At 58.1% G+C, this 18,210-nt stretch overlaps 1 protein-coding gene across 1 annotated transcript; it reads left to right on the forward strand.

Moving 5' to 3' along the window:
- Positions 1 to 1,743: 1,743 nt before the first annotated feature.
- ADAMTS8 (ADAM metallopeptidase with thrombospondin type 1 motif 8) lies at positions 1,744 to 16,276 on the forward strand. Its single transcript, XM_056131473.1, has 10 exons — positions 1,744 to 2,430; positions 5,051 to 5,290; positions 7,177 to 7,312; positions 7,660 to 7,827; positions 9,644 to 9,945; positions 12,306 to 12,486; positions 14,689 to 14,858; positions 14,969 to 15,144; positions 15,646 to 16,042; positions 16,109 to 16,276. The coding sequence occupies exons 1-10, from the start codon at positions 1,744 to 1,746 to the stop codon at positions 16,274 to 16,276; spliced, it is 2,625 nt and encodes an 874-aa protein (XP_055987448.1).
- The last annotated feature ends 1,934 nt before the right edge of the window (positions 16,277 to 18,210 follow it).

The raw sequence follows: 18,210 nt of genomic DNA on the forward strand, positions 1-18,210 counted from the left end.
ATCCAGTCCAGACCTATATCATAAAGAGCCGTATAGTTCATGCTAATCCTCCATCCCTGCGTTCCCATCCTCTCTTATCCCGGGGAAGAGAGCCTTATCAGCGCTTGGACATCTGTTCCCCAGCTGTGGACATGCTTCCAAAGGATCCATGCCCCCATGCGAAAGGCCCCTGGAACTACAACTGATTCTAGGGGGACTTTCAGGGTCAGAGAAAGCAGATTCTGGGCATCAGGCACCCTACCCCAAGACCCACCTCCTCTAGGGTCCCCTTCATTTTGCTACAACCTCACTTCTAGGGGTGTAGACCTGTGCTGGGCCGCCGGGAGTGGGAAGGAGGGGGAAGCTAGCGGGCCTGGACGTGGCAAGGACAGGGAAGGGATCACTACGACAATGACAGAAGGAGATGGTCACTCTGGATGAGAACTTGGTGCTGAAAGGGAAAGTACTATGTGCGATACCCTTTCAGTAACAATGTTGCAAAACAACTGTGTCTTAAATAAAAAGGAAAAAAAGTATCCTCCGTGGAGGCAGTCTGGGATGAGGAAGGGAAACTGGGGACTTTGGTGAGAGAAGTGGACCCTGGTGAAGGGATGGGTGCTAGAACATTGTAGCCCCCCAAACTTATTCTCGAAAAACTTTGTAATTCAAGGTCATTCAATACCAAAAGGGGGAGAAGCTGGGGCTGAAAGAAATATTCATTAAAAAAAAAAAAAACCTGAAACAGGGGCTGGAGCAATAGCACAGCGGGTAGGGCATTTGCCTTGCACGCAGCCGACCAGGGTTCGATTCCCAGCATCCCACGTGGTCCCCTGAGCACCATCAGGATTAATTCCTGAGTGCAGAGCCAGGAGTAACCCCTGTACAGCGCCAGGTGTGACCCAAAAAAGAAAAAATTAAAATTAAAACCTGAAACAGAGGTCTTTGATCAATGAAGGGGTACCTCATTACCTCATTACCCTCAGCTTAAGGCAAACATTGGAAAGTTCGGGGCTTCTGTGTTTCATAGGAAGCAGAATTTAAGCCCCTATTTCCTGCCTGTCTTTTTTAGTTTTATGCTTAGGCCCTCAGCAACCTTCTCCCCAAGCCCCAGGGGGGTCTCCAGAGCGGCCCTGAAGGGGTCCCAGCACGGGACGGTGCTAGGGCCAATGCAAAAGCCTCTCCTGGACACTCTGCTGGGGCTAGGGTGTGGGGTGCTCTGTGGTGGGCGCCACAGGAGTTAGCGCTCGGCGGGCCTGACTGTGGGTCTGCAGGTCGGTGCGCACGAACGCAGACAGGAAAGGGGGGCAGAGTCGGAGTGGCCACTTGGGGGGGAGGGGCGCGTCCTGCAGACTCCTGATCGGTTTTGCATTCCATCCCAATCTTTTCTCTGTCTCTATCTCCCTCCCGCCTTCCCTCTTTGCGGCTTCTCCCTGATCCCAGGGGAAGGGACAGGGGCATCGCGAGAGATCAAAAATAAACCTTTCATGTCCAGGCCGGGCTGGGAGTATAAATACGACGGGCTCGCCGTGCGTTCGGTGCGTGCCTGGCTCGCAGGCAGCAAGGGGCAGCTCTGCGGACCCTCGAGTCGGTCGCGCTCGGCTCCGCGGACGGTCACTGCGTGCGCCCAGCACCTCCACCCGGGGTCCCCGAGGAGGAAGCCCCGCAAACCTCTCGGCTGATCTCTCCTCCCCGGAGGGAACCGCCGGTCCCCTGCGCCCCGGGCCGGCCCCTTGGCTCCTGCGTGCCGCCGCCGCCTGCGCCCCGATGCTCCCCACGGGTCCCCGAGGGTGGCCGCTGCCGCTGCTGCTGCTGCCGCTGCTGACCCGCGGCGCGCCGACCCCGGGCGACCCGGGGGACCCCGACACGGCGGTGGTGGTGCCCTCGCGGCTGCCCGGCAGCGCGGACGGCGAGCTGAAGTGCACCATGACCGCCTTCGGCCAGACCTTCGTGCTGAACCTGGTGCCCGACGCCAGCTTCCTGGCGCCCGAGTTCAAGGTCGAGTTCATCGGGGGCGCGTACGGCGCGACCGAGGGCGACCGGCCGCCGCGCGGCTGCTTCTACTCGGGCACCGTCAACGGGGACCCGCAGTCGCTGGCGGCCGTGAGCCTGTGCCACGGCCTCCACGGCTCCTTCGAGCTGGACGGCCACGAGTACACGGTGCGGCCCCGCCACGGCGACGGCGGCAGCGTCCTCAGCCAGGCGCACCTCCTGCAGCGCTGGGGCCCCGTCCCCGTGCCCACCGCCGGCCCGCCGGGGCCCGCGGGGGGGAGGTCGAGGCAGGCGCGGGAGGTGCGCGGCGACATGCCGGAGCGCGACGGCGACGGAGACGCGGAGGCCACCAGCCCGGCGCCCCCGCGGCGCCGCAAGCGGTTCGTGTCCCAGCCGCGCTACTTGGAGACGCTGGTGGTGGCCGACGAGACTGTGCTGCGGTTCTACGGGGCCCACCTGCAGGTAAGGCGGCGCCGCCCGAGGGCCCGGAGACCCTCCCCAAAAGGAGCTGCAGAGAGAGCGCGTTCGCGTCGCTCTTGGCCCGGCCCGGGATTCCACCCCCCGCTGCCTGCTCCCTCCCTCGCGCCTGCTGGGTTGCGATTTGGAGCCAGGTGCCACCTGCTTCCTCCTCGTCCCATTTGGAGCCGAGGTTCCTCCTGGTTCCCCCTTGCCCGTCCCCGACCCCGCCACATCCCTCAGACCCTCAGCCTCCCGCACAAACTGAGCCGAAAGTGGGTTTAAAGACACAAGCGCGCGCGCGCGCACCTCTGCCTCTCCCCCACCGAGATGACAATGGGACCGCTGGGGAAGAAAGGAAGGAGCAATCACCCCGCCCTCCCGTGTGTTGGGGTAGGGGGAGGTTACAGCGTGGGGGGATGGGGCTATTCCCTCGCCCTGTGCCCAGAGTGAAAAATAGTGTGGAGGGAACCTCCAGAGGCTGGCCCAGCTCGTTCTGAGCTGTGGAGCGGGACTACCTTGCCAACCTAGCACCCAGCCTGGCAGAGCTTGGCAGTGGCGGTACTATTGCAAAGCAAGGGTAGGGATGGAGTTTCTGCCCAGGGCTCAGCCCTAAGAAACCGGAGCATCAGTGGGAAAGGGAGACCTTGCGCGCCTTCAAGGAGTACGGTTGGTGCTCCTTGTCCGCTGTCGGAGAGACCACTGGGTATCGGCTGGCTATACACTGTCGGGTGCAGAGAAGCTGCTGACTCAGTGGGAGGCATCTGCTTCCAGCTGAGACCCAGCCTCCCCCGTGGACGGTAGTGGTGACCTCTCAGAGCCGTGCCAGGGAAGCACTCAGAGCCAAACTGAGCTGTCCGTTGCCCATGAATCGGGGTTCAAGTGGGATCCTGGTCACTGCTGTAGTTTGATGAAGGCCTTTGCAGAAGGGCAATCTTGCCTTGGGACTCCTTCTAGGGTACCCAGTGCTGGAACGCCAAGCTCTTTGGCATTCCCTGTGTGGACTGACCAGAGAAGCCTGGGTTCTCAGGGCAATATTCCCGTGCTGCCGTGGACGGGAAGGCTAGTTGACCCCTCAACTAGCCTGGGGATGGGAGGTGGTTGGTGACTCCACTCCTGCTGCTTCTGGCTGGCCAGGAGCCCCAGAGCTGCAGGCTTGGGATCCTCCGGGCAACTTTGAGCCCCCAGAACATCCCAAGGGTTCTTCAGGTCTTTACTGATTTAACATCGGGTTTCCCGGCACCAGCTGTCCTCTCTGACTCTGCTCCCCTAGCCAGTCCTCCTGAGGATGGTGAGGGAGCATGGGAGGGTCTTCTCCCATCCCAGATCCCCCCCCTACCCTGTGCCTGGCTACCAGCGGCCTCTGCCCCAAAGAGGCAGATGTGCCATGTTTCACTGAGAACTGTCTCAGAGTTTATGCCACGTGTTTTTTTTGAAAAATGAGAGTGGAGTGTGTCCCTTTTGTGAAGCTTTTGCGGGGAGGGCATACCCGGCTCTGCTCAGAACTAACTCCTGGCTTTGTGCACAGGGATCACTCCTGGCAAGCTCAGGACCATATGCAAAGCCAGGAATTGAACCTGAATAGGTTACATGCAAGGCCTTGCCTGCTATTCTGTCTCCCTAGCCCCGGGGGCTTTTTAATTGTGGGACCAGAGAGATAACTCAGCAGGCAGGGCACATTCCTTGCATGCAGGAGCCCCCAGGGTCTTTTTTTGTGGTTGGTTGGTTGGTTGGTTGGTTGGTTTTGTTTTGCTTTCTTTAAAAGTCTTTTTTTTTGGGGGGGGGGGGGTCACACAGTGACGCTCAGTCTTTATTTCTGGTTCTGCATTCAGGGCTCACACCTGATGGTTGGCTAGAAGGTTTTGACAGACCCGTGCAGTGTGGGCGAGCTTTTTAGGATGGCAGATGTGTTCCCTCCACTCGGATCAGTCCCTGTGGGAGTGGACACTGGGGCACTGGCAGTGGCCACTGGCACAGGGGATTGTAATTTATATTTGGTTGGCTTGCAGTTCATTTCAATTTACTTTGCAGCTGGTCTTGACAGTAAGAGCATGGACTTTGGTTCCACACAATTAGGGTTCGGGTGCTGACTGGCACACACACAAGCTTTGTGATCCTGGCCCTTGATTTTGAGGTATAATAAGGTGAAGGCCAGGAAGATGGCCGGGCCACAGGCATGGCACACACAAGCCCCGGCTTCAATCCCTGCCACCATGTGTCCCCTCATGGGAACAGTCTCTGAGCCTCCAAGCACTGCTGTGTGACCTCAAAATAGAACCAAAAACATGAATGTGAATGACGCCAACACCTTGGGGTCCTTTTTTCTTTTTTCAATTTTTATTAGTGAAACACCATGAGGTACAGTTGTAGACTTACAAATTTTTGTGCTTGGGTTTCAATTATACAATGACCAAACACCCATCCCTCCACCAGTGCCCGTTTTCCACCACCACGGGACCCAGTATCCCTCCCACCCCCCCACCCCCCCATCCCACCCTGCCTCTGTGGCAGGGTATTCTTGGGGTCCTTTTGTCATCACTGGGGTGCTCAACACAGAGCCTGGCTGTGGCTAGCATAGGGTGGTGTGCACCGGAAGTAGATGACCCCCTTCTCTCCTGTCCCGCAGAACCACATTCTGACCCTCATGTCCGTGGCTGCTCGAATCTTCAAGCATCCCAGCATCAAAAACTCCATCAATCTGGTGTTGGTGAAGATGCTGGTAATAAGAGATGGCAATTTGGGCCCAAACTCATCCCAAGACGGAAATTTGTTGCTGAAGAACTTTTGCTCCTGGCAGCGTGACTACAACCCGCCCAGTGACAGACACGCGGAGCACTATGACACGGCTGTGCTGCTCACCAGAAAGGTCTGGAACATTCTGGAAGGTTCTGAGGGAGGCGGGGGGGCGGGGGGAGGGGAGGGAGAAGGACGGGCAGATCTCAGTCAGGACCCCTGGGTCTGCCCTCAGACATGGAAATGGACACCAGGAGCCTCCTGTAAGCAATGAGGATGAGGAAGGCACGAGGACATGGTGTGGGATTGGGCAGGGCAGGAGAGGATTTCAGAAGGGCTTCGTTGAAAAGTTCCTGAGCTTCACGCCCTTTTGGAAATGAGCAGGGAATGGGCTTGGCCAGAAACCCAGAGCCGGAACTAAAAGAGGATGTCTCTTATGTCTCGTTCTTGGCCCTCAAACACAGGGCCAAGCAAGCAGGGTCCCCCCGCAAAGTTCCCCCAAGTCAGGAGCCCTCCACCCCACCTGCTTTGGCTTGTGTGTGCGCACAAGGCTGAGGGTCCAAGCCAGTGCCTCATACTCGCCTGGCATGTGCCCTACCACTGAGTCATACCCCAGCCCCTCCAGTGGGTCTTGAAAGAAACTTTTCAGGGCTGGGGAACAGCACGGGTCAAGGGCACATGTCTTGCATGCACAAGGACCCGAATTCATTCCCCAGCACCACTGGGTTTAGTGAGGTATGACCAGAGCATTGAACCATCCAGCCTCCCCCCTGGCTGGTCCCAGATCATGGGGACTGACTGCTGGGCCCCTGAGCACTGTTTGGGATCCCCATGCTCCCATTCCCAATGGCATGCAATGACATATGCAGGCTCATCCACATCCCCAGTAGTCGGTCCCATAATACAGCTGAGAAAACTGAGGCCCAGAGAGGCCATACAGATGCCCTGGGTTCTAGCACAAACAGTTGTTTTCCACAACCCCTATGTCTCCGCCACAGAGAAGGTAGCAGCGGAGAGCACATGTCGGTCATGTGTGAGATCTAGGCTCCAATCCCCATTCCACATACTCACAAAGGAAAAGAGATTGAGCAGTGAAAACAATGACTTTCCTCAGGGTCAGTGAGAGCACTGCTCAATGGGTTGGGATGACGGCTTTGCGTGCAGGAAGCCCTGGATCAATCCCTGGCAGCCTGGAGTGATTCTGAAGCACCAAGGCAGGGGCGGGGCGGGGGGGGGGGGGGGCGGCAGATAGAATTATAACTGCTGAGCATTGTCGGGGAGGAGAGAGATGGGGGAGGGAAACAGAGGAAGGAAGGAAGGAAGGAAGGAAGGAAGGAAGGAAGGAAGGAAGGAAGGAAGGAAGGGGAAGAGAGGAAGGGAAGGAGAGAGGAAGGGAGGGAGGAAGGGAGGGAGGAAGGGGAAGAGAGGAAGGGAAGGAGAGAGGGAGGGAGGGAGGAGAAGGAAGGAAGGAAGGAAGGAAGGAAGGAAGGAAGGAAGGAAGGGGAAGAGAGGAAGGGAAGGAGAGAGGAAGGGAGGGAGGAGAAGGAAGGAAGGAAGGAAGGAAGGAAGGAAGGAAGGAAGGAAGGGGAAGAGAGGAAGGGAAGGAGAGAGGAAGGGAGGGAGGAGAAGGAAGAAAAGAAGGAAGGAAGGAAGGAAGGAAGGAAGGGAGGGAGGGAGGGAGGGAGGGAAAAAGGAAGGAAGGAAGGAAGGAAGGAAGGAAGGAAGGGAGGGAACAAGAAAGAATGAGAAAAGAGGGAGAAAGAGAAAGAATAAGGAAGAAAGAGGAAGAAAGAGAGAAAAGAAAGAGGAAAAGAGGGAGAAAGAGAAAAGAGAAAGAAAAGAAAAAAGGAAGGAAGAGAAAGTGAGAGAAAAATTAAAATAATGAGAGGAAAAGGGAGGAGAAAGAAAAAGAGAGAAGGAGGAAAGGAAGAGAAGAGAGAAGAGGAGAGAGAAAGAAAGTCCTTGAGGACAGCAGGAGGAGACCCTGAGCCGGATCCCTTATGGCCCTGTCCCCCGCAGAGCTTCTGTCTGGATTCACAATCCTGTGACACCCTGGGTCTGGCAGACATCGGCGTCATCTGTGACCCCAGGAAGAGCTGCTCCATCGTGTTGGACCAGGGGCTGCAGTCTGCCTACACGCTGGCCCATGAACTGGGTGAGTTAGGGCGAGCTTCCCTGCCAGCGGGCCCAGGCCTCACTCTCACCCCGGGTCTGCAGATCCAGCTACAGTGCCCCATGGGCACCCTGAACCCTGGACGCACTGCATCAGCAGGGAAGGGCTGGAATCAGGGAACAAGTGCCCTGTCAAGACTTGTGCCCACACCACAGGGAGACTGACTGCCGGGAAGAGGTGTGGGCAGGAAGGCAGAGCAGAGACGGACCACGGCTGCTCTCTGGAGAAGGGGTCCTGCGAGAGAGGGGACAGAGGAGACCCGAAGAGCAGGTGGACCCCGGCAGGCAGAAGGGGGGCGGTGGTCTGAGCGCGCGCCCCTCTCCCCGCAGGGCACGTCCTCGGCATGCTCCACGACGACTCGAACTCCTGCGTGAGCAAGTTTGGCACCCTGAGCAAGAACCACCTCATGGCCTCGTTGTTCAAAAGGATCAACCGGACCCTGCCCTGGTCCATCTGCAGCGCCTCCTTCCTCACGGACACGCTGGACAAAGGGAAAGGTCGGCTTCTGCCTGCTCCTCCCTGCTCCTCCTCTTCCCCCCTGCTCCTCCTCTTCCCCCCCGCTCCCCCTCCTCCCCCCTGCTCCCTCCTCCTCCTCCCTGCTCCTCTCTCTTCCCCTCTGCTCCCCCTCTTCCCCCCTGCTCCCCCTCCTCCCCCCTGATCCCCCCTCCTCCTCCCCCTCCTCCCCCCTGATCCCCCCTCCTCCTCCCTGCTCCTCTCTCTTCCCCTCTGCTCCCCCTCCTCCCCCCTGCTCCCCCTCCTCCCCCCCTGCTCCCTCCTCCTCCTCCCTGCTCCTCTCTCTTCCCCCCTGCTCCCCCTCTTCCCCCTTGCTCCCCCTCCTCCCCCCTGATCCCCCCTCCTCCTCCCCCTCCTCCCCCCTGCTCCCTCCTCCTCCTCCCTGCTCCTCTCTCTTCCGCCCTGCTCCCCCTCTTCCCCCTGCTCCCCCTCCTCCCCCCTGATCCCCCCTCCTCCTCCCTGCTCCTCTCTCTTCCCTCCTGCTCCCCCTCCTCCCCCCTGATCCCCCCTCCTCCTCCCTGCTCCTCTCTCTTCCCTCCTGCTCCCCCTCCTCCCCCCTGCTCCCCCTCCTCCTCCCTGCTCCTCTCTCTTCCCCCCTGCTCCCCCTCCTCCTCCCTGCTCCTCTCCCCTTCTCCCTCATCCTCTCTGCTCCTCCCTCCTTCCCCCTCACCCTCCCTCCTCCTACCTGCTCCTCTTTCTCTTTCCTCCTCCTTCCTCCTCCCTGCCCCACCCCGCTCTTCCCTCCTTCTCTGTCCTTTTCCCTCCTCCTCTCTCCTCCTCCCTGCTCCTCCCTCCTCCTCCCTGTCCCACCCTGTTCTTCCCTCCTCCTCCCTCCTCCTCCCTACTCCCCCTCCTCCTCCCTGGTCACCCCTCCTCCTCCCTGCTCCTCACTCCTCCCCCCTGCTTGCCCCTCCTCCTCCCTGCTCCTCCCTCCTCCTCCCTGCTCTTCCCTCCTTCTCTGTCCTCTTCCCTCTTCCTCTCCCATGCTCCTCCCTGCCCAGCTGTTGTGTCTGGGCCGGTGGTGCCATAGCACACGGAAGCCCAGGTTAGCAGAAACGGAGCTGGGAGACAGAGCTCAGTGGCTGAGCATAATCTTTGCACGTGGAACCCAGGTTCGAGCCCCAAGAAGTAATCGTGTGGGGCTGGAGAGGGAGGACAGCAGGAAAGGTACTTGCCTGCATGAGACCAACCCCAGTTCTATCCCAGCACCACATTCGGTCCCCTGAGCACCACCAGCAGTGACCCTTGAGCACAGAGCCAGAGGTCAGCTCTGAGCACTGCTGGGAATGGCCCAAACACAAAACCAAAGAAGAAGGGGTGGGGAGTTCCAGGGTGAGGGTCGGGGCTTAGACTATGTCAATTTGGGTCGACTTGCTTGTTTGGGGGTTTGAATTCTGCTCCTGGTGCTGCTCAGAGATCATTCCTGACAGTGATTGTGGGATCATGCTGTGTCGGGGAACAAACCAGGAGCCCCCACATGCAAAGCTGGCTGTCAGCCCCTGGATAATGATTATTTATTTTTATCAGCTGTGGGGATCATCCCCACTGTTGCTAGGGGGACCGCAGGAGCATCCGAGGGGTGCTTGGGGACCACCCAGTGTTAGGGATGGAATCTTCGCTTCCCCCCATGAACCACAGCGCCAGCCACTGGACAGATGCTTATGGATTGCCGGGTTCAGACCAAGTCAAGGACACTATGACCTTACGCCCACTGAGAGAAATGTCAATGGCGTGTGAGGGCCACGACCATTCAGAGGGATTCTCCACCCTCATGCCTGTTCCCTGCTTCCTTCTTGGCAGGAGACTGTCTCCTGGATCAGCCCACCGGCGCCTTGGTCTTGCCCACGGGTCTCCCGGGCAACAACCCGTTCTACAACCTGGACCAGCAGTGCCGGCAGCTCTTCGGACCCACCTATGTCCACTGCAGCGATTTGCAGGTGGAGCCCTGCAGCAAGCTCTGGTGCCGCGAGGGCCCCCTCAGCTACATATGCAGTTCCAAGAGCGCAGACCCTCAGTGGCTGGACGGCACCTCCTGCGGGAGCAACGGGAACATCTGCTTATTGGGGCAATGCCTGACCAGGGTGGAAGTGGAGAAGTCCAGGGTAAGGGGCCGAACAGAGCAGAGGGGCTGCCTGAAGCCCTCAACTCAGAGGGAGGGGGCCAGGATGCAGTGGAGAGGTCTAAAGACCCCATCCCTGAACACGCAAGATGTATTGGGGTATGTAATGGGGATTCCCAGGAGGCTGCAGTGGCTTGGGGAGGCTTCTTTGGAGTCCCTTGCTGGCTGGTGGAGAAGGCAGAAGAGCATTTCGGCAAGCGTGAGTCAGGGAAGGGCATGACCCCAGCCCTCCCCAGTGAGCGAGGTCACAGTCAGAGGTGACGATGTGATTGGCAGTGTCAGGGCTCTGGGTCAAAGAGGAGTCTCCGGAACCAACTCCCCTGAGCAAGCAGGAAGGCCAGTCTCCCATAGAGCAAGGGCAAGTGAGTCACAGACCCTTCCCGGAAAGATACCAGGATGGGTCTTCACATACCCACTTGGACCTGGAGCTTCACCGAACACTGTCCCACCAGGTTCCTGGCCTCACGGCCAAGTTCAACACCCCAGGGGCCTCCTTGACATGGAGTGATCCTGGTGTGACTTTTTTTTTTCAATTTTTTTTTTAAATTTATTTATTTATTTGGGCTGGAGCGACAGCACAGCAGTAGGGCGTTTGTCTTGCACGCAGCCGATATGGCTGACCCGAGTTCGATTCCTCCGCCCCTCTCGGAGAGCCCGGCAAGCTACCGAGAGTATCTCGCCCGCACAGCAGAGCCTGGCAAGCTCCCCGTGACGTATTCGATATGCCAGACACAGTAACAACAAAGTCTCCAATGGAGATGTTACTGGGCCCGCTCGAGCAAATCGATGATCAACGGGAGGGCCTTTACCTTTTATTTATTTATTTATTTAATCACCGTGGGAAAGGTTACAAAGCTTTCAGGTTTAGGTCTCAGTCATGCAAATATCAAACACATTTCCCTTTACCAAAACTTATTTTTTACCATGAAGAACCCCAATAAAACCCCACCCCCCACCCCTCCCAGTCCCTGTGGGGCAGATGAATTCTAGTTAACACTCTATCTGCTTTGATTAGATTCATTGTTTCAATAAAAGATTCACCACTATTATTTAGAGTTTACCCCCCCCCAAATCAGTCATCTCGTCTTTTTTTTTTTTTTTGGCGATGTGCACAGGGGTTACTCCTGGCTCTGCACTCAGGAATTACTCCTGGCAGTGCTCAGGGGACCATATGGGAGGCTGGGAATTGAACCCGGGTCGGCCGCGTGCAAGGCAAACGCCCTACCCGCTGTGCTAGCCCTACCCGCTGTGCTATCGCTCGAGCACACCCTCCTCCCCCTGTCTTTTTAAAGGAAAGAGCTCCTGAAAGGCCTTTTATGTGATTGGATTGTGTATATCTGTGCCTAGTAAAGATACCAAGCCCTTAGGATTTACATATTCAGAGCAAAGAGAGCAGGTGCATATTCAGGAAATACGCATAAATATGCATATTCACTTTGATGGTTTATGGGGAAGTCAGATTCCGTTAGTGTTATTTTCTCTTTTGTGTTTCTTTTTGTTTTTTTGGTTTTTTTTTTTTTGGATTTGGAGGTGGTGCTCAGGGCTTACTCCTTCCTGGCACTGTGCTCAGGAATCACTTCTAACAGGGCTTGGGGGACCACGCGGGTGGGGTGTCAGGGATCAAACTTAGGTCAGCTGCATGTAAGACAAGCCTCCCTGCTGTACTGTTTCTCCAGCCCCGACTTTGACACTTTCGGGCCTTTCACAGCTTTGATGTAGGCAAACATTACTTCAGTATGCCTTCTTTCATTATGAGTATTATTACTTTTTTGCTACTTTCTTGATCATTTTTATTCTGAAAATTCTACCAAACTTCCCAAGACAAAAACTTTGTTTCCAAACGTGCATTGTAAAGTTAGAAGCCTCTCTGCGTATTTCAATTGCATCTCCCGGATATTTTCCTGACCCTGGTAGAGCTAGCAATCTCTCTTAACCATGGAACCCTTAGAGCCAACTTAGGCCTGACCTTGGCACTGCCAGCATGTGGGCTGCCAAGGTCTGGCTGGAGGGCTGGGGTATGTCTAGCTCATCGCTGATTGTGTCTTAGGACCCCTGTTCTCCACCCCCAGTTCGGGTAACCCAGTCGCTCCAAACATGGCTAGAGATCTCCCGCAGGACCAAATTGGCCCCCCGGCAGAGAATCTCTGCCTCAGGCCCACTTACATCCTCCACAGAGCGCCGTGGCACTGAGCAACTCTGGCATCCAATGCAACTTGCCAAGGGGCCAGGCGCTGCCTTAGTTGCTGGGGTCGGGGTAGCAATGATCAAAGCAGCCCGCAGAGTCACGGAACAGGGGTCGGGGTGCCTGGGCCCCACGGAGCACTGACGCCTTGTGTGTTGCAGACTAGCGTAGATGGCAGCTGGTCCTCGTGGGGATCCTGGGGAGCGTGTTCCCGGACCTGCGGGGGAGGAATCCAGTACATACACCGCGACTGCGCCAACCCCGCGCCAAGGAATGGAGGCGAATACTGCGTGGGGCAGAGGACCAGCTACCGCTCCTGCAACACGCAGGAGTGCCCAGACAGTAAGGCCTGCGTATCCATGCCCACCGGGCAGCAGACTCCCGGGGCAGGGTGGACGGGTGTCCCCAGAACAAGCTCAGCAAGGCACCGGCTTTTAGGGAGCCCTTAGGACCCGAGGCTTCTCTCATTGTGCCTGGCAAAGACAAGGAAAGTTCCCTAGCAGCCCAGCGTATCTGGGGGGCCCAGGACAAGGAGATGTGGGTGGGGTTGGCAGGGGGCTGACATCTAGGGTCCGAATGCTCCTGAAGGCAACCATGGAAAGCCTGTCTGTGTATTTTTCAAAGCAAGGGCCAGGGCCAAGCCTCCAGTGCCTTTGCAGCGAGCCTGGAAGCCAGGACAGAGGGAAGCGTTTCTGATCCTGGTGCATACTCCTTCTCCCCTGGCAATGGCAGGCCACGAGCAGCCCAAACAACAGCCTCCCCTCTCCCTGCCCCTCTCTCCCCGCCCCTCCTCTCGTCCCATGCTACCTGCCCAGACACACTAGAAAATGCCCACAGAAGCTCAGAGGCAGACCCAGGCCTGGCAACCCCTAGAGGTAGCCTCCCTCTGCCCCGATCTCCTCCAGCTCCCCATGGCACGGGACACAACTCTGGAAAGTATTGACTAGCAGCTGAAAGCGAGCCACGCTTTCGGAGCGATGAGTCCAAGTACAGAGGCAGCGAGTGAGGAACTCTGTCGGCTTTGCAGTTCTGCAAGGTGGGAAGGATGCAGGGCACCAAATTTCAGGAACTTCGTCTAGAGACTGGAGTTGCAAGACGTGGCCTGGTTAAGGAATGAAGGGTGGGGGTGAGGGGTGGGAGGGGGTAGAGAGAAAAGGAGGGACCAGGGAGAGTCCGGAATATTCTTGTGTTTCCAGGACGAAGCACAAAGGTGCCTGAAAACTGAAAAAACAAGTGAGGTTGTCATGCCAGTTCTTGGGGGCAAACTAGAAAGCGTTTTCCAGTCCGGAAACCCAGACCCCCCCACTGGGACTCTTGGGAGTGGGTCTCTGTCTCTTGACAAGTCTACAGACCATGCTGATGGTCTGCTAGGGCCTCGGGACTCCAACTGTTAGCCGTGACCCTCCCCCCCAGGAGGTAACTGAGAGAGGGAGTCCTGAGGATGTTGGCACCAGTGAAACGTTTCTGAATGCAGCTACTAAAACTAGTTCACAGGCCAAGACAGGGAAAATCTGGGGTATTCCTCGCAGCGCTTACCTGGCATTTATTTCTGAGGCAAATGAAAGGATCCAAGTGGAGAAACGTTAGGAAGCTCTGAGTTAGGGGGGGCCTCATTATTGAGAATGGGTGTATTTCAGAAGTGCAGGGGGAAGACCAAAAGTCACGACTTACTTCTGACAGACTGTTCGGGAAGCAGGTTCAGCAGGAGAAAAGGGGCACTAGGCCTTGTGTGAAACCATGGGAGCCAGGCCCTGGGATGGGTGTACTGTCTAGTGGGCCTGGGGTCGGGGTGGCACCAGATGTGAAGGCACAGAAGGATATGGTGTCAGACTTAATGATGGTTTGGAAAAAGAGGGTGTAGAGGCTCAGGTGTTCAGGGAGCCACTGGAATATGGTCTTGGGGGGCGGAGACCTGCACCCAGCAGTGCTCAGGACCTACTCTTGGCTCTGTGCTCAGGAACCTCTCCCGGGGACCCTATGTGATGCCCGGGATTAAACCAGCATCCGTCACATGTAAGGCAAGCACAACACTCTTCAGTCTCTGGAATGTGATCTGAAGAAATGAGAAGCAAGGGATTCATAGACGAATTGTGCAAGAATTTGGGTCTCTCTGGGTTTGAGGTCATCAAGGACGCCCAGAATCATAGCTGGTGGGTGTTGGGGCAAAAGCAGAGCAAGGGAGGCACATCCGGAGACATTCCGACCTCAGCTCTGAGGTCTCCTAGGAGGTGGGGTGGGACCCCAGAATAGGACTCTGCATTTGAAGTAAGCTGAGCTGTCCCGTCCCTACACCTATGCAAGTGTATCCGTTCTTGCTGTGGGGACCCCGTGCTTCCCAGACAGACAGGGGTGCTGCTCGCATCGCCCCTGGGAGTAGTCAGCGCCACTGGTGGACTCAGCCGGGGCTCTGAGTACCAGGCTCATCACAGCAGCCCCAGGGCCTGGGGTCAGGTCAGGCCCAGGAGGGAGGAAGATGCCCAGAACCGCTCTCTCCACGGGGCCCTCAGCCTTCTGGGGCCAATAGCCGCTTCTTCCTCCTTTCAGGAAAGACTTTCAGGGAGGTGCAGTGTGAGCAGTTCAACAACATCAATTACAAGGACTCTGAAGGGAACGTGGTCCAGTGGATGCCCAAGTACGCGGGCGTGTCGGAGAGGGACCGCTGCAAACTGATTTGCAGGATTCGAGGAAGGCAGGAGTACAAAATGTTCGGCCAGGTGAGACGCCCCTCCCACCGCCCCCCCAACCCCCCGACCCCCGAAATCAGATCCTCAGGGCGGGGCGCTGAGAGTCGACCCGCCCTCCAACGCCCGTCTCCCGGCCCCAGGTGGTGGACGGCACCCCGTGTGGGCTGGACACGGATTCCGTCTGTGTGAACGGCCAGTGTATCCAGGCCGGCTGCGACCACGTGATCGGCTCGCTCAAGACGCGGGACCATTGCGGCGTGTGCGGTGGCAACAGTAGCACGTGCCAGCGGTACACCGGCGTCTTCAACCCCACCAGGTGGGTCTTGGAGGGAGGCCTGGGGTAGAGGAGCGGAGGGGGACAGACTCTGGTCGAGGGGGTCTCTCCAAGAGGCCTTTGACACAGAGCACTGAGCACGGGGCCTGGCGGGGAAGTGGGGGCACACGCAGGGACCCCCGCCTTTGAGAAGGTTGGCCTGAGCGGCTCGGACCTGTGCCCGGAAGCTGCTTTTCCAGGGGTCTGTGGGGAAGGACAACCCCCTACTTCCTGCAGGGGGAATCCTGGGGGAAAGGAGCACAAGGCAGGGAGGACTCTAGCCTCTGTGTTTTCTGGCATCTACCCCACCCCCCCCTTCCTCAGGCCCACGGTGGCCTTTGGCAGGGCCGCGTTTAAGTCCTGGACCAGCCCATTTCTGAGCAACGTTGGGGCAACAGCTGAATTCTTGGCCAGCCGTGTCTGGCTGCCCAGGGCAAGTCAGCAGGCTGGTTGCTCCCCAGCCCTGGGTGGCAGCATCAGGGAGTGTTTCTCTCCCTCTCCTAGTTACGGCTACAACCACATCGTCACCTTCCCAGCCGGCACCACCAACATCGACATCAAGCAGCGGAGCTACCCCGGGTTCCTGAACGACGGGAACTACCTGGTCCTGAAAGCCACTGACGGGAGCTACCTGCTCAACGGGGACCTGTTCGTGATGCCCTCGGAGTACGACGTCTACCTGAACGGGACCACCATCCTGTACAGCGGCTGCATGGTGAGCCTGGAGCGCCTGCAGACCTTCGAGCCGCTGCCTGAGCCCCTGACCCTGCAGCTCTTAACCGTCGCCGGAGAGCAGCCGCCACCCGCCATCAAGTTCTGCTTCTCCCTGCCCAACCACGCGGAATTCAACAGGCCCATCAGCGTGCAGAGAACCTCGGGCGCAAAGCCCCAACCCCAGAACGTCAAGGGTGGCCAGGTCCCCCTAGCCCAGAAAGCCGAGGGCAGCAACGAGGTGTACCTGGATGAGGCGCAGTGGTTCGTCGGGGCATGGCACAACTGCTCCAGCACCTGCGGCGCCGGCTGGCAGATGCGTCTCGTGGAGTGTCGCTTGCCCTCGGGCGAGCTGGCCACCACCTGCAACGAGGAGGAGAAACCCGCCGACCTCAAGGCCTGCAAGAACCAGTGCCCGGAGTGATCGCAAGCCGGGCTCCTGGACCCCAGGTGTGGAGGACAGCGGGCTCCACACCAGCGTGACGAAGAAGCAGGGCCTGCCCGGGGCCTCGCAAGGGGAGGATTCGTAGGTGAGGCGGCAGATCCTGGCCCCTCCGGCCCCCCATCTGCCCTGGCTTGGGTTCCAGAGGAGAGGGAGCTCCGAGCGCAAGTTTGCTGAGGAACCGCACAGGAGCGGAGGGCGCTCTGTTTGCGAAGGACCAGCCAACAGAGCGGGAAAACAGAAACGGATTCTAAACGGTTTCCCTAGGAAACACTACCTCAGAGGGGCGGGTGGGGCGGGTGTGGCCCCTGAGGGGGCTTGGGAGGGGGGTTCTCAGGCCCCCTCTCGGTGCTCCTGCCCCAGTATTTATGCCTCTGTGTCCCCACTAAAGCGCTTGTTTCAAAGCAGCAGTCGGCTCGGGCTCAGTTATTTCTTGGGAAAGGGCTGGGGGCAGACACAGGAACTGGGCCCCGGAAGCTGACCCATGCTGGGGTCTCCCACCCCCAACTCGCCTCCCTCCTGGATAAATTCCCCCGCCCAGCAATACTCAGTTTGCATCACCCAGTCCTGCAGCCCCCAGGCCCCCATGAGCATGCGTGTCATCTGAGGGTGAGTTCAACCACCGGGTCTCAGAGGGGTGCCAAGCCAGGGTGCAGAAGTCAGAGACCACTGACCAAGGGCTTCCTAAAGTGCTCACCACAATTTTCAGACCCAGCAAGTCCCGTGGGCGGAGGGGGGGGCATCTCAAGTGGTAATCAGAGGGCCCAGAGACCCCTCCCCAGCTCAGGGTTCATTGTGAGAACTCGGGCCCCGTGGTGCTGAGGAGCGCATGAATGGGAGTCTCGAGGTTACACCCAGCTGTGTTGGGGGTTGGGGGCATGTGGCGCCAGGAAGGATGGACCCAGGGCCAGCTTGTGCCCAACCTCTGGACTCTCTCCCCAGCCCTGGGAAGCTGCATTCATAGTTCCCAGGAGAAGCAGAGGCTGCTAGTTGGGGGCGGGGGGAGAGAACACACAACTGAAAGACCACCAGGGCTGTGGGGCACCTCTGGCCTCACCTTCTTGAGAAAGCCCCCCCCTGCTCCCCACTCTGCTCCGCCATCCTCTAAGCACACACTGAGCAGTGGAGGTCACGGGTTGGCTCAGGATCTGGGAGCTCGGAATAGGCACCCCTGCCATGTGGCCCCGGTGCCCCCTCCACGCTAGGTCTCCCCCTGTCCCACTGCACTTAGGGGCCCAGCACCTCTGCGGCTGTGCCCATCAGCCCTTTAACCTCGCATGGCAGCCTGCCTGTCCCCCCCCCAGATCCCACCTCCCATCCCCACCCTCATCTCCGTCTGACTCAGAGGAAGTCCCCAGCTTGGTCCCCCGTGGGGTCCTGCCTGGAGAGAACCTAGTCCCACGTGAAGTCGAAACAGGTCACATGAAGAAACGACTGGGCCAGAGAGATGGCACATCAGGTAGGACGCTTGCCTTCTATGCAGCTGACCTGGGTTCGATCCCCAGGACCCCATACGCACCCCCACTCTGAACACTGCTGGGAGTGCTCTCTGAGCACAGAGACAGGAGCAAACCCTGAGCACTGCCAGGTGTAACCCCAAAACAAAAAAACAGAAGGAAAAGAAATGAGATGGGGGCTGAGGAGATGACCCAGAAGGCTGGAGTCTTAAGAGATCACTTTGCTGGGAAGTGTATTATAACCAAATTCCTTCACTGGACAAGGATGTGGACAGAGGAGGAGAAAGCAAAGTCCAAAAGGACTTAATTGTAAACATTTAGAAGTGGTTGATCGTCGATTTGCTCAAGCGGGCCCAGTAACGTCTCCATTGGAGACTTTGTTGTTACTGTGTCTGGCATATAGAAGTGGTAGCATGCGGGGCTGCAGCATTAGTACAGCGGGGAGAGTTCTGGCCTTGC

This window comes from Sorex fumeus, unplaced genomic scaffold, assembly GCF_029834395.1.
Source record: "Sorex fumeus unplaced genomic scaffold, SorFum_2.1 ptg000091l, whole genome shotgun sequence".
Taxonomy (NCBI): domain Eukaryota; kingdom Metazoa; phylum Chordata; class Mammalia; order Eulipotyphla; family Soricidae; genus Sorex; species Sorex fumeus.